General features: G+C 41.3%; 1 protein-coding gene across 2 annotated transcripts; it reads left to right on the top strand.

Annotated features, from left to right (window-relative positions):
• The first annotated feature begins 211 nt into the window (after positions 1 to 211).
• ETNPPL (ethanolamine-phosphate phospho-lyase) lies at positions 212 to 14,258 on the top strand. Of its 2 annotated transcripts, XM_027736409.2 has the most exons (13): positions 213 to 335; positions 2,142 to 2,260; positions 2,423 to 2,582; positions 3,457 to 3,531; positions 5,025 to 5,118; positions 6,104 to 6,220; positions 7,935 to 8,017; positions 8,524 to 8,749; positions 9,623 to 9,777; positions 10,478 to 10,567; positions 10,779 to 10,909; positions 11,794 to 11,861; positions 12,718 to 14,258. In XM_027736409.2, the coding sequence occupies exons 1-13, from the start codon at positions 280 to 282 to the stop codon at positions 12,847 to 12,849; spliced, it is 1,506 nt and encodes a 501-aa protein (XP_027592210.2). In that variant the 5' UTR covers positions 213 to 279; the 3' UTR covers positions 12,850 to 14,258. The 2 variants fall into 2 exon arrangements, with proteins under 2 accessions (XP_039235830.1, XP_027592210.2); XM_039379896.1 differs by lacking the exon at positions 11,794 to 11,861 and having other exon boundaries at positions 212 to 335; positions 12,718 to 12,805.
• Positions 14,259 to 15,263: the final 1,005 nt, after the last annotated feature.

The raw sequence follows: 15,263 nt of genomic DNA, 5'->3' as shown, positions 1-15,263 counted from the left end.
GGGCCGCCCGCGGCTGGCCCGCCTCAGCTCAACAGGAAACACGAGTCGCCCACTAGGAAAACCCAGGGGGATGGGGGACGGCCGGGACGTCCCGTCCCGTTCCGTCCCGTTCCGTCCCGTCGGGGAAGGCAGGCGGGAGGGAGGCGGGGAGGAGGAGTTTGGCCGGGGCCGGCGCCGGCATAAGAGGCGGGCAACCTTCAGGCGGGCTGGGACGGACGGTGTCCTTCTGTGCCGTGTTGTGTGCTGCCGTGCCGTGCCGTGCCGTGCCGTGCCTGCAGGATGGAGGAGCGCTACAGCAAGGCAGAGACCCTGGCCCTGCGGAGGAAGCACATCGGGTAGGGGCGGCAGGACCGGGAACGGGGCAAGGGGGGAGGAGGAGGGAGGGCTCTGGTGACAGCGCCCGTCTGGACCCGCTCGGCGCTGCCCGGGGGCTGCCAGTGCTGGGCAGCCCCTCTGGCCCCAGGGCAAGACCCGGCGGGGAGGGGGGCACGAACACACACAGGACCTGTCAGCCCTCCGGCTTGCCAGGTCTCGGGGGTCACCTGGCACTCCCTAGGCGGGCTGCAGTAATTAAAACCCTGCACGTCAAACGCCACTTTACTTCTTCAATAGATCAAAGCGAGCAGCCAGAATGTGGTACCCAGGTGTATGTGTAAAATGAGGCTGTGCAGGGTTTTTTTTTTTCTCTTTGTGAATAAACTGCATGCACCTGAAAAACAGCCGTCTCTGTTAAATGGAACTGGGCTGTTCCTTAAGCTGAGTCTAACTGGGGGACATGCAGGAGGGCTGCCAGCAGCTGAGACCTGACTGATAGTCTTGGTTGTGCGCCTATCTCTGTATTGCAATGTTAGTTCCTCCAGAATGTGCAGCTTTAATTCTTTCTTTAGTAGGTGTTGCGAAGTGAAAAATAAGTCCAGGTCGTCAAAAACAGTGTCTATTTTGCTGATTGCATCTTAAATGTGTGGCATATATAGAAAGCTCACTAAAGATTCATAACTCACTAAAGATTCATAAAAGTCATGGCCACACAAAGAGAGAACATTGACAGCTCTTTAGGGGCAGCTCACTGTTAAGGGACTCCTGCCTGTGCAAGGATTGTAGGATTGAGCTGTGCTGGGTGAACAAAAACAAACTTTCACAGAATGAACCGATACATTCTAGCATAAAAATCTTCAGTTAATAAATAGCCAATGATGATATAGTGCACTGCTTTTAAAGCATACCAGAGAAATAGCTGAAGGTGTCAGAAAATATCGATACAACAGGGCAAGAAAGTGCAAGAAATCGCTTTCTAGGAGTCACAGGTTTTACAAGTTCATAATCTCAGTACACCAAACAATAACTCCCAGGCTTACCTGGAAACAACTATGTTTATCCAAGGCCATATAGACATGGCTAAAAGTTCAGAAGACTTTCCTTCTGCTCAGTAATATCATTCAACATAATTACTTAGCTGACACATTCTCCGGGGGGAAGGAGTGTTGGGGAAGTGTTTAAAGGGTACTTTGGATAATTTTATAAGGAACCTGAGTTTTACTGGAAGTCAGTGTAATTTAGGTGCTTATAAAAAGTTGCTTTTAAAGATTTTATCCAAAGCATGAGATAGTGAGATTTTTAGGACCTGCTCAGCACATCCGAAAATAAAGCCTTCAAGGCATCAGTGTTTTGTTCTTGCCTGTGTCTTCTATATGCTACAGTCATCCATTGCGTAATGAATTTTTGGCTATAGTATAAAACAGTGCTTAACAGCTTGGTTTAGTTCCAGTGAGTTATTTGGCCATAGATGTCCGTAAGGCATGTAAACAAGCAGAGCTACAGCCTAGAAACACAGCAGCACATATAAGGACCTGGAATGACATGCAGTCCGTGTGCTCCTGTGAAACCAATTGCAAGTCAAGCTTTGAAAATGCCCTTATTAAAGACCTCTTTCTGTTCCCACTGTGCCTGGGGAAATGTGGGGAGGCTTTTTTCACTTTCAGCAAGAGCCCCCTGCTTGACCACCCCACCTGAATGACTCACAAGCACTTTGCAGAGGGAGGCAGTTGTCTCCAGAGCTGCAAAAGATCAACTCCCTCAACATTCAAAGCGGATGGAACAACAGAAAACTAAAATGGTGTTATTTTATGATTATTCTTTTTTAGGCCTTCCTGCAAAGTTTTCTTTGCCAAGGACCCTCTGAAGATCGTGCGTGCTCAGGGCCAATATATGTTTGATGAGAAAGGAGAAAAATACTTAGACTGCATCAACAACGTTGCACATGGTAAGCAGTTTAACTTGTGAGACTGCTTCCATTCTTTAATTTCTAATAGGGATCAGAACACACTTCTGCCAAGTGATGATGCTCACAGTGCTTCTCTGAACGTCCTTGTGTGGTTCAGTATCTAACTGCTTGCTAGTAATAGCTAATTATTTTCTTCTTTAGTTGGCCACAGTCATCCATATGTGATAAAGGCTGCAACAAAACAGATGGAACTGCTCAACACAAACTCCCGCTTCCTGCATGACAACCTTGTTCAGTATGCCCAGCGTCTTACAGCCACCCTGCCTGAGAAACTCTCTGTTTGCTATTTTGTTAACTCTGGGTATGTCTGAATAGTATCTTTTTTCCATTGTGACTATTTTGCTCCTCTTTGAGATCGACACTCAGGGCAGCTTGGTCTAAATCTTACTAAGTAGGACTTAGTAATATGCGACAAAAATATTTACAGTACTGGTCAAAACTTCCTTCTTATTTGCAACTGTCATATTTAGTGTGGTGGCTCAAAGAAAGCAAGCCAAAACATGAAACTGGCCTGCTAAACACTAGTGGGGGTGGAAAAAAGCAAGAAAAGGAAATTAAGACTGCAAATTGGTGACCACTATGTACAGATTGGTGAATGCCATTCGTAAATTGACACATAACCTTGGAAATTAGTAGTATTCTTTAGGCAGTCTGTTAGTCTGTGATTACTTCTGCTACCAGAAGAGACAACCTGTAGGGACCTGTGAGCAGAGGGGCTGCAACAGGTCAGTCTGGAAGCTTGAGTGCTCTTCCTGCGTGCAGATTTGCATTCTCTGCTGCCTGATGGTGCCAGCGCTAGGGAGGGTGGAAACATTGTGGAGTGTGGGAGATGGGGCATTACTTTTCAATGCAGCTTGTGGCTGCATTGTGTTCTCAGCTGCAAAGCAGTCTCCTTTGTACCAAGAGGATGTAAAAATCTAAAAACAAACCGGGGGAGGGGAATAAAGCATCTCTTTGTTTGCTGTTTATACAAAGAGCTGTTTTTTCTTTGCCCCCTTACATGGCACTTGTAGTCTCAACCTTAGCATTGTAATCTGTATAGTAACAGAGCCTGCTGTGTTGTTTTATTATGTCCATTAGTCCCATGCATCGTCTTCTGTGTCAGAATACTTCTGAAGAAGTATAGTGAAGAAGTACTTCTTCACTATTTTGCTGCTGTATGTGTTATTATGCAGGTCTGAAGCAAATGATCTTGCTTTACGACTGGCTCGGCAGTACCGTGGGTACCAAGATGTGATCACCCTTGAAAAGTAAGTACATAGAGTACCTTATGTGAATTCAGCCAGCAACTCTTGCCATTACTTCAGAAGCACCTTTGCAGCAACCCCCTGCTGTTTGTACTCCCCTGCCTGCTGAAAGAGAAGCTTTGTTGCTTTTGCATTAGAACAGGTCAGGAAATCCCTTTTTCACATTTGTATAAAAACAAGTTTTGAAGATCTCTGAAAAATAAGCTTGTCGATCACCCCAGAAGGTCAGTCACCCCAGAAGGTCAGTCACCTGTTAGAGGGCATTTCCCACAGACACTCCCAAAGCAATTCAGGAGATTGAATGCTGGTTTTCAACAGCAATGAGTTGTCTGGTCACTGGGCTGCTCTGGAAAAAAGTCTTCTGTTTGTCATGCTTTGGTGGACATGTTTGATTTTGCACAAATTCAGTGGTCAAGAAGAAAGATGCTGTAGCTTTGCAGTGGTGTTGCATTGATGCTCAGCTCTCCTTCAGTGAACGCAAGTATGCATACAAAATCGAGTGGCTCCAAATAGGATGCACTGAGAGGGCTGTCAGCCATAGGGAAGGTGGCCAACCATGTTTCTAGTGGGTTTTCCTATCCTAGATTCAGCTGTAGGTTTGGTTACACTGCTGTAGTGCTGGGTCTTCTTCTCAGGTTGTGATTAGAAAGTCCAGCCAGAGCAACTGCAAGAGCACATGTCTATCTGAACAGCAAAAACTTGTTTGACTCAGCTATCTCTGTTAGCCCTGTTAGCTCAGATCCTTGTTAGCCACACACTAACTTACGTGTGTGCTACTATGAGATTGTGATGTCTGATTTGGTTTGAGGTTCCCTTTAAGTTTATGGCTGAACAGAAGTGATTATTCCCTGAATGAATCTGCTACATAGTTTAGGCTCAGAAGGCTCTGGTTCCTCATTTCTAAATCAAAATAACCTCAGTAGTAACCAGCTTTAGCATACTCTGCAGTATAAAGCTTTTATATTCAAACAATATCCTTGTCCTTCTGCCAAACCATCTATCCTGTAGGGTCTTCAGGGCAGATATCAACGTGCTGTTGCTGCATAAGATCCTCACTTTCCAATGCAATGCACACTCCTGAGAGTCTTTGCAATGGTGTTGGGGTCTAGCTTGCAAGACTTGGGTTGGCCAGAGTGGGGCCCACAGGTTGGAAATGAAGGAGCTGGACCCACTGCTGCTAGGTAAGGCTACTAGGGCAGCCACTTTGGAGGTGGTGTGATCCAGGGGACATCATCTTGGTCTGTCCTCATGCTGCACTTGATTTTATGCAAGCAAAAACCCTCCTGCTTCCAGTCTTGCTAGAGAGCTAAAGTCAACAGCGATTTCATACTGCCTTCGAGAGAAAGACTGGGTAAATTAAATTAAGTTCCATTCGCAAACGGTGCTACTGTTTGCAGATGCAGTCTCTGATTCTGGATTATTTATAGGCACAGCTGTAAGTTTAGCTTTTCTCTCCATTTGGTAAAAATTGACTTGGATATTTAACACTCATGCAGTGCTTACCATGGCCATGTTACATCTCTGATTGACATCAGCCCCTATAAATTTAATCAGCTGGGAAAGGACTGCAAGAAGGAGTATGTGCATGTGGTAAGTGTGGTTTTTTGTAAATTTTATGCCTGTTATGCAGCATATTGAATTACCCTCTTCTGGTATACATACATTTTCATTTTGTTTTGCTGATGCTAGACTACATATGCTTAGCTGTTTTTCAGTGGAATAAATATGACAAAATTGTTTGCTTTTGGATTTCAAAGTGGGTATTCAGCTGTGAGGCTGATTTCCTTCAAGTGCTACAATTTTTCTTAGTCACTGCATTGTATAGTTACACAATTTGATAAAAATAGCCAACATATATTGTGTTGGTTTGGCTAAAGATATGCAGGACTTCGAGTCTACTTCCAAAAACTTGAAAGGCAGACTGCATAAGTTTACATGATCTGGGTATAGGGCTTACGAGTGTCCAAATGAGTGTGATTTTTTTTCAACTTAAACTTGTATATCTTACAAAGACAATAATCTTTCTCAGCCCAGAAATGTACACCAAGCAGGTCTTTCTTATCTAGACCTCCTTGCGTTAACTGCACTGCCACAGTAGTATCCATCTTCCTATACCACTTCCTTTCTCTTGTTTACTGAACCTCTCCCAAAAGCATTTGTAGAGGCTTGAATGTCATACAGATTTGTACCATGACTAGGATGCTGGAAGGGAGGTGACAGACTGGAAAACCCCATTCTCCAGTTGCAGAAATGGATCTCCTGTAAGAATCCGAAATAAGATGATGTATGAGGACTCATTATTGTGTCCTGAGGGAGAGGAAGGACAATCTTGAAATGTGGATGAGGTAGATGATGGCTCTTTCAACAGTTGTGTTCAGTATTGTTGAACACATCACAGGGCTACAAGGAGTTTAAATTCCTCTAAGTCTTTTTGCAGTTCCAAGCAGAAATTCAGGCTATACTAACTCCTATTACCTATCTGTGTGAAAAGCCAATAAAGCAGAGCAGTAGAAAAAAAAGTAAATGTTTCATAGAAGGATGACCTTTTTAAAAAAAAAAAACCTGATCTTTTCAGGCTCCTTCTCCAGATATCTACAGAGGGAAATATAGGGAAGACCACCCAGATCCAGCAAGTGCTTATGCTGAAGAGGTGAAAAAGATTATTGAAGAAACACAGAAGAATGGACGCAAGGTGTGTGTTTTGTGCTCTAGAAATGTTGAGGCTTCATCTATTAAATGTGGCATCGGGGTATGTAACAGGCAACTAAGGACTTGTTTCTTCACTCACTTTCACAAGCTTTGCCCTCCTTTTTTTTTTCTATGATGCGTTCTCTGTTCAAAATGGGCCATTTTTCTACCTGATGCTCTTATCATAGTTTTTCTAGGCATCAATGAAAGGATCAATAATACAGTTGAATATATGCAGATACAATCACAGCAGTTTAATTTCTATTGTATGCACTGAATTGGTAGATTGTAAATATCTTAGGAAAAGGTTTGAGGTCAGCTGAAAAACTACGTCACAAATTCTAGCAAGGATATATAAAAGTCTCCGGGGCATGGAGAAAATTTTGATACTACATTTCTGAGCCTGGGAGCTTAAGATAACTTTGGAGTCACATTAAAAGGTGAAACTTTTAGTCATACACAATATGACCTTGATAAAAACAGACCATTTCTCAAGAGGTTTACCTAAAATGTGTGTTAATGTTTTATATGATGGCATTAGTGTGTTGAGATATGTAGGACTTGATACAAAACCCGCTGAAGTCCCAGAAGACTTCTGCAGAGACTGGAACATGTTCCCTTCTAGACCGATAGATTTACATCACTCTTCTTTTAGTTTCTTCATTACTTTTTTTTTATTCTCTACTAACGCATAGTTTTTTTTTTTTCTTCCCTTGTTTCCTTTCTTTTGCATATTTCTTAGGTTTTGGTGACATAGACCTGTGGCAGGACAAGTTGTGCTAAAGGCTAAGCCTCACATGCTATGGGAAGCTCCGTACTCTTTGGCCGTAGCATGCCTCTTCAAATATAGTGTATGGTTCTTTACACGTTACTGCTCGGCCTTGTTTCCAGGAAGACTGCACCAGCACAGAGACCTCTTGATGCTCAGGGAGGGGTTCAGAAGTGGTGTGGGGATGCAATCCCTTAAATAGCAGACTTATGGCTGAGACCTTGGGGTAATATCGTATCTCTGCTGCATAGACCTCTGCTGTTGACAAGAAACAAATTTTGATGTTCCAGTGTATCTGATCTGCTGCTCTTACTCTTCTTGAATTAAAATAACTTTCTTTTTCATTCCTAGCAACTGGAATTATATCATCTGTAGAATTTTTCTCGTCTTTTGTCAAGTACCTCATGCTGGCATTTTACTTGTGTAGTTATTTGCATTAGGCAGGGGTGCCCAAAGACTAGCCACAGGTCATCTTACAGTTCAGCTTCTACCCACCTCTACCTGGTGTTCAGAATTGAACGAAAAAGCTGGTCACCACATATACCTGCAAGTTTTATTAACTTCTTAGAGAAAAGGGCACACACTGTTGTGTGTCTCCCGTAAATTGAAATTTTTAAATAAATTTATGTAGCTCCTGGGAGCCTGATCCAACATCCACTGACACTAGTAAGTGTCGTCAAATTCAACAGCTGTAGGACAATGGCTTAATGCCGATCTTTGTATTCCCATCAGGGTGCAAAATTGACCCTGGCTACTGCAAATCTGGGCACTCCTGATTACAGAATGAATAAATTCTTTAGCCGTAGCTGTTCTCAAGAGCCCTCAGTTGTCCAACCGTTTGCGTGACTAAATTAAGGCACATATTTAAACGTTTATTTCTAGACTGTTAGATGTCAGTGCAAAGGCCAAGTAGATGAACACAGCTCTCACATGAGTTTGTTTCTTATAGATTGCCGCCTTCATAGCTGAATCCATGCAGAGCTGTGGAGGCCAAGTAATTCCACCTGTGGGCTATTTCCAGAAAGTGGCAGAGTACGTACATCACTTCAAAAGGGCATAACTGAAAAATTAACCAAAGAAATAGTTTTTTCACTGTAGGCTTATCTAATCAATTCAGCTATTAACCTCTCTTATTCTTGGCTGTGGTTCATTTCTATTTATTGAAGAGTATGATTCCACTTCCATTTTTTATGGAATATCAGCTAATTGTTTTTAGCTAGATAATTGCCATTCCTTACCTATCTTTAATTCTTAGCCACAAGTTTGATGGAAGATGTAGTTAAACCATCATAGTTATAATCCAGCAGTACCATTATAGTGCCTCTATTTTTCATCAAAATATCAGAGTTTTTTTTTCTTAACATGTAGCTTACCAAAAATTTTATAGCTATAAAATAGCTACAGCTGTGTTCTTTCTTTTTTTCCTAACCTGGTCTCACACTGGAGAATTTCTGTGATACAGACTCCTTTGTCCTTGATTGCCTATCCAAGACATGTACTGCAGCACTAGCCTTTCAAGCTATTCTGTTTGGTTTTAGGTACGTGCGTGCAGCGGGTGGAGTGTTCATAGCTGATGAGGTCCAGGTTGGCTTTGGCAGAGTTGGGAAGCATTTTTGGGCATTCCAGCTGCAAGGTGAAGACTTTGTACCGGACATTGTCACCATGGGAAAGCCCATTGGCAATGGACACCCTATGTCTTGTGTGGTCACAACAAGGGAAATTGCTGAAAGTTTTGGTGCTTCCGGATTGGAGTATTTCAATACAGTAAGTTCATAAGTGAAGCTTTGCCTTTTTTTACCTTTTGGCCTGCCTTTAGCAGCTAGAAGTTGCTCGGGTGATTCAACTAACATCTGCATCCATCACTGCATCACATTACTAAGAGTTCAAGTCAACCACAGTCTAATATCTAAAAGCAAGTAGAGAGGCTTTGAAATGTGTTCTGTATCAAGTGGTACATCGTCATATGGACCAGCACTAACTCTCTGGCAAGTAATGCATCTCAGGTCACATCCATACAGATAAATTCTTCCTTATACCTCTTTCCCTCTCCCACCTTTGAAATGTTGATAATGTAAAATTTCATTTTCTTGGATAGGCTCAGTGGTGGTAGAGCTCATGCCCTGGCAGACCTTGCTCTGCAGCTGACACCTAACAAAACAGTGACCCTTTACCAGGAAACATTTCATCTGCATGCATGCCACAGTGGTGCAGCTTTCTTCCTGTTTACTGAGCCCTCTTTCTTTCCTGTGACTCAGCCTTCTTCTCAGCTACCATTGATCCCCCTGCTTTTAATGGAGTTTATACCCTCCAGTTCAAGAAATATTGGATCTATCACCCACTGCCCTTCCCAGGAGCATTTTGCCTGCACATGCAATCAGCTGAACGTTTCAGCCCTTGAAGTCTTCAAATTACTGAGACCCAACGTGGAGGAAGAGGGAGCCCCTCCCTTGCCCAAAGCGTGGGGGATGATGTTCCACAGCCTGAATGGCACAAAATCCCCACCTTTTCAAGCTTTCCTCATGAGCATGCCAACCAGGAGAGGGCAAGTGAATCTGGATAGACACAGATGTATGTTTTGTTTTGATGGGTTCTGTTTTCGATGATGGATTTTGTTTTCCTGTTTGTCCTTGCTATCAGTTTGGAGGCAATCCAGTGTCTTGTGCTATTGGACTGGCTGTGCTGGATGTAATAGAAAAAGAAGATCTCCAAGGAAATGCTACACGTGTAGGAAATTATCTCCTGGAGTTGCTGGCTGAGCAAAAGAAGAAACATCCCTTAGTGGGAGACATCAGGTAGGTGTGTTACAGCAATGTCAGAGAAGAAAATAACTCTGCTAGGAAAAGCAACGAGTTTGGAGTGAGTGGAACACAAAACCACTATGTCATGATTTTGCTGCACCTCGTTTTTAAAATGGACTATCCGAAACTTAGGTATAAGCATAACCACTAGAAAAGCTCTGGGAGAGTAGGATAAAGAGCCATGTGCCTCAGACAACCCAGTTGTCAGCACACTGTTGAGATGATGCAGACCTTGTTCAAATCTATGGCCAATTTCCTTGGGAGATGTTACTGTGGATTTTCTTCATCTCATGTTACTACTACTGATTTTTTTTTTACTACCACTGGGTTTTTTGTGGGGAAGAGGTTGGGTTGTGGGGTTTGTATACTTCTTGGTTTTCCTTATTTGTCTTCCACAGCTCCCTGGCTTTGCAGGATAAGAGAGAAAGAAAATTATTCTATCATTCTTAACTGGCCATGTAACCTTAATGAGACAGTTAAATTTATTTATCCAGGAATATCTGTTATCTCATTTGATTGTGTGAAGTAACCAAAATGTAACCAAAGAGAAAGTTTCCTCTTTCATGCTCCTTTCCCTATTTGCACTCCAGGGAAGGGAACTGCAGTTGTTAGAAACAGGTATTACATTTTCAGCAGAAGGCTTGGGTTACTGATACTGGATTTCACTTGTCTGTCCTTTTTTTCTCTACTCCAGGGGTGTTGGATTGTTTGTTGGAGTGGATCTGGTGAAAGATCAACAAAAGCGAACACCAGCCACAGCTGAAGCCCTTCATCTTATTTACAAGTAAATAGTTTTTTAAGACTATGTGCAGTGTTCAAACCCTTCTAATATTCTCCAGCAGTTAGTCATTGATTTCAGTTTAAATTTGTGTAGTTTTTGATAACATAGTACTAGAAAAAGAAAACTTTCAAAATCTGTCTCAGACTGCGGTGTGTGACAGGACAAAATATAGTTTTATACCCATGTCTAACACAGATGTTTCCTCTTTCCACAGACTCAAAGAGCGTCAAATCCTTCTTAGTGCAGATGGACCCTACAGAAATATTCTAAAATTTAAACCACCAATGTGTTTCACAATGGAAGATGCAAAACATGCAGTGGAGACAATTGATGTACTTCTTACAGGTATGTGTACTTTAGGGCTCAAAGGAATACTCTTCTTTGTTCCTTTTCCCATGACCCCTAAAAAACACCAGGCACCATAACCTAGGCCATTATATGCAAGGAAAAGTAATAAACTGTGTTTCTTACCATTTGTCCAAACTGCTGTTCATAATGCAATTATTATAAATAAACCAAAAGCTCCATATGTACTTAATCCAAACTTTAAGCAAAATCCTGTTCTTAATCCTTTCTCTCACAGACTCAGTGCTATTACTCATTTCTGGTCACATATGCTGTATGTTAAGGAGTGCATATATTAATTCAGCACAGGCCTGAAACACACTGCAGAAACACTGGTGTAACTTTCCATAATGTGCTCTACCTATTTTTTTTCTTTTTGTGTTTTTTTTAACCGGCATACTGCAACATGATTGTCTCATTGAAATTAGCCTGAAGGTTTTCAGGCTCTATTTATCTTTTACCTGGGGATGAATCCAGGGGGAAGTAATATTTGGTATGCTATTAGCATAAGGATTCTCAAAGCCCATTCTACATTAGATGCTTCCATCTTCTGAAATTTTAACAGCTGGAGTTAGACTACCATGAACCTGCTGGACAAAGGCAGAATTCCACTTCGAAAGCTCTATTTGATACCCCATGCCACAGTCAAGCTGCTAATTGTATTCTTTTCTCTAACCGCCCCCCCCAAGCTACACAGTCTGATAGATTCATCACATTGCCTAGAAAAATGATTTAGAAAGTATTCATCATTCTTCAGTTATTCTTCTTGTGATAAATTCCCAGAGGAATAGCTGATTTTTTTACTTCAGCCAGCTATTAAATTGACTGTGTGCTTACTTACCCCCAGTTCTTTTAAATTTAATTATTTTATTACTTTTTTTCAGAAATTGAAGAGGCCACTGAAATTAAGACAGAAAACAACGCATCTACAAATATACAGTGTAAAAGAAAAGTATGTTTTAATTTTTTTTTAACTCTTATTCAGATAGGTGCTTGCAAAGCAAGTATAAATTACTTTGGTAGAGCATGACTTAATTTTTGGTAGCGTGAGTGACTCTGCGCCTTGAAACTGATCTCAGAACATAACTCGCTACTAGAAACCTGAGAGGATTGTCTCACTGGGGCAAATCTAAAAAGAGCTGAGTAATACAGACCTACAATGAGAAACATGCTACAGGCGAGCCCCTTGCCTTATCTGCCTGTGTGCAAATAAGACCAACCAGACTTTGAGCTGCACAAAGTCATGAGCAGAGCAGTCAGCAGTTGCTAGTTCTAGGTATTACATGCTACTGATGGATATTTGGCTTTCTAAGCAAGCCTTCAGCCTGGAAGGTGTCCAAGTTTTCAGACAGTTCCAAGGATTTTGTTTCCACTGTAGCTCTTTGAGTATGAATGGCTGACATGCATCCAAATTAGGACTTCTTAGGTTGCAGCCTCAGCTTTGGATAAATCACATATAATTTCTCACACCTTTGAAAACATGTCACCCTCTTTATAGGAAAGCTTGCTAAACTGTCCCTTGGTGGGTTTTCCAGTGGAGGTGAGAAAGCAATAGCTCAGCTGTCTAGGGATGTAGTAATTATGCAGAGACCCAATCAATTATTGGTTATATATCTAGATATTACTGGATTTAGAGTGCAAGCCTCCTCTTACAGTAATTTTTACACATTCAGTTCAATTTCTTTCAAAACTAAGATGTTGTGCCAGTAACACAGAGTCAGGCAGAGCTATCTAATGGGAATCAAGTCCAATGGTTGCCTAGTGGAAAACATGCACATGCCTCCACTGATTTTTCCTTCCTGTTTCAGACAGCTGAAGAGACTTCTCAACCAGAAGGTGCAAATGAAAGCACTGGTCACATGAATGGAGCTGCCTGCAGACAAGAAAATGGGATTTATTCGAAAAAACGCTCGCTGCCAAGTAAAAGAATAAGAACATGAAGAGGGAAAGTTTCTTCATTCAATTTGAATTTGTGTCAGTCTTGCTTTTGAGATGAAGAGTGCAATAGTCTGAGTCTTAGGATCTGTTTGAAGCCTAGTCATGCCTTCCATAAACTGTCTGAATTCCTATTAGCTTCAGTAGGTTTAAAATACCTTTTCAGATACATGACAACTGTGCCATGTGGTTTGAAATCTAGATTTGCCAGAACAGACAAGTCATAAAAAAATACCATGGTGCCAATGGCAGGCTTGATACAGGTACACAAACTCAGTGAAAACTGTGGATTTACCCATATTATGCAGAACCTGATTTGCTTAACCACCATAAAGCAGATGCCAATCTTATTAAGTTTAAAAATATATGCTTAACATGCTATTTTTACATTATTTTAAATTTCAATATGTAATATTGAGATGTTAATTACTTCCCATGTTTTAATGGCTGAATTCACTTAACAATTGCTTGAGAAAGAAATCGTTATTATCTTCCAGTGTAACTTAGGTCCTATGGATCATATTCCCAGCTGATGTAAATTAGAGTAGCTTTGCTAATGTCGACAATGCTCTATTAAGAGTCTACCACTCTGCAGGTAGAGACATGATGTCTATGCAAGGCATTCTCACCATAAATTCAAAGAGAATGAAGAGTCTAATTTTCTATGAATAAAGCAACTTTTATAGATAACTATTTATATAGAGTAAGATTTTATGATTTTTTTCCCAGAAGTTTATAGATTGAACCCTATCAGCCCATAAAAGAAGCAAGTAGAGTATATATAATTTCAGACACATTGATTGATTGAATTTAACCTAAAGGTCTCTCATTTTAGTTGTTTTGACAGTCAGGGGAATTGCTGCCTGATCCTGTCGAAGCAGTGCTGTTCCTTTTTGTCAGTGGTGATGAAAAGTCACATACCAGTTGCATGGGATCCTGACAAATAAATGGCTATGCTAACATTGGATAGATTACTCAAATGAGAGGACCACTGCATTAACCATGCATGCAACCACTGCCTATTTGTGCTGCAGATACTTTAGACTGACTTGCCTCCTTATCAGTGTTAAATTTCAATGAAAGCACAAAAGCCCTGCTTCCCTTTCTTAATACATGCACAACTCCATACTATAGAGGACATGGGGGGCTTTACAAATAGTTTGTACTTCAGAAAAAAATACAAAATGTATTTATTTCCTCTTCAATTTTAATACCCTCAATTCTGCTCTTTCCTAATTGCTGCTAGTGATCTTATGACTGAAAATTGAGCACCTTATCTATTTTCACAATTTGCTACATTATTATTGATGTTTCTGGTGTAACATCTTCCACCATCCTCAAGCTGACTTATTTTCTGTTTCATGATGCTTGAATAATTCTTCCATAAAAATAAATCTCTTGTTTATAAATATGATGTCCTCCGCAAAGAGGTGGGTTTTTTTTGTTTTAATTTTATTCTTCAGTAACACCTATTTGATGAGGGAAGTAACTTCAGTTTTGGCTGGAGGTTGTCTCCAGTTCTCCAAAGCAGAACTGATTAGGCTGTGTTTCCCTGAGGACCTCAGCTCTTGGCAGCTCTTACCCTCCAAGCCAGATGTTGCCTCAGCTGCTATAATTCAGCCCTGCTAACCTTTCACCAGGAAGGACACTGAAATGAAATGAAACTGTACAAAGTCTTTTCCAAAATGAAACTACACAAGGAAATAAGTCAACCTAATTTGGTATGTCCAAAGGCACGGCTTAGATCACTGCCTTTGTGGAGTGCCACTACTTACATTATACCTCATCCACTGTGTGCAGCAGCAGCATGCACTTTCAAGCAAGCCAATATTTGTGTGATTTATCGAAAGTCTTAAGCTAAGAGGCACAGAGCTCAGCAGTATGTACTATCACACTGACTGTTGTGGCAGGTCATTGATATTTTATTTTCAAAAATATGTCAAAGAACTAGATGTAAAAAATCCAATTAGACTAAATCTGGTGTGGGTGTGCGGGGGTGTGTGTATCTGAAGTTTGCAAACTCATAAACACAAGGGGTCTGTGCCTCTTTACTTTTACGCGTACCTGTGTCTTGCTTCTGCACATGCTCAAAATATTTGGAACAACCATTGCTCCAATTCACTAGTGTTTTTAACCCAGCTTCTGCTTCACAAGTCAGGAAGCTCTCTACCTCTTGGTTCTGCTCATTTTGCAAGGTGCAAGTTACGTAGAGTTAAATCTCCTAGTTTCATTAAACAAGAGAGGATATCACTCCTATGAGACACACTGAAAAAAGCCACTATCGTTTAAATGGAGGAACCAATCCAACAGTTACCAGGAGTTGAACTAGATCTACTAGACTTACTATTACTATATCAATATTGCCACAACATCTCAGAGTCCACCCGCAAGATTAAGCACAATCACTACTGTGAAGGGC

The sequence above is a fragment of the Pipra filicauda genome, unplaced genomic scaffold, assembly GCF_003945595.2.
Source record: "Pipra filicauda isolate LSUMZ 115617 unplaced genomic scaffold, ASM394559v2 scaffold17_size4572894_pilon, whole genome shotgun sequence".
In the NCBI taxonomy this organism is placed as follows: Eukaryota; Metazoa; Chordata; class Aves; order Passeriformes; family Pipridae; genus Pipra; species Pipra filicauda.
The sequence above is the reverse complement of the archived record's forward strand: the minus strand, read 5'-3'. Positions and strand labels throughout refer to the sequence as shown.

What these genes read in the sequence shown, in the direction of transcription:
- ETNPPL (XM_027736409.2), top strand. Translation starts at nt 280, where the DNA reads ATGGAGGAGCGCTACAGCAAGGCAGAGACCCTGGCCCTGCGGAGGAAG. An exon ending in GATGTGATCACCCTTGAAAA is followed by an intron (nt 3,532 to 5,024) that starts GTAAGTACATAG and finishes ACACTCATGCAG; the next exon opens with TGCTTACCATGGCCATGTTA. An exon ending in AGAAGGAGTATGTGCATGTG is followed by an intron (nt 5,119 to 6,103) that starts GTAAGTGTGGTT and finishes TGATCTTTTCAG; the next exon opens with GCTCCTTCTCCAGATATCTA.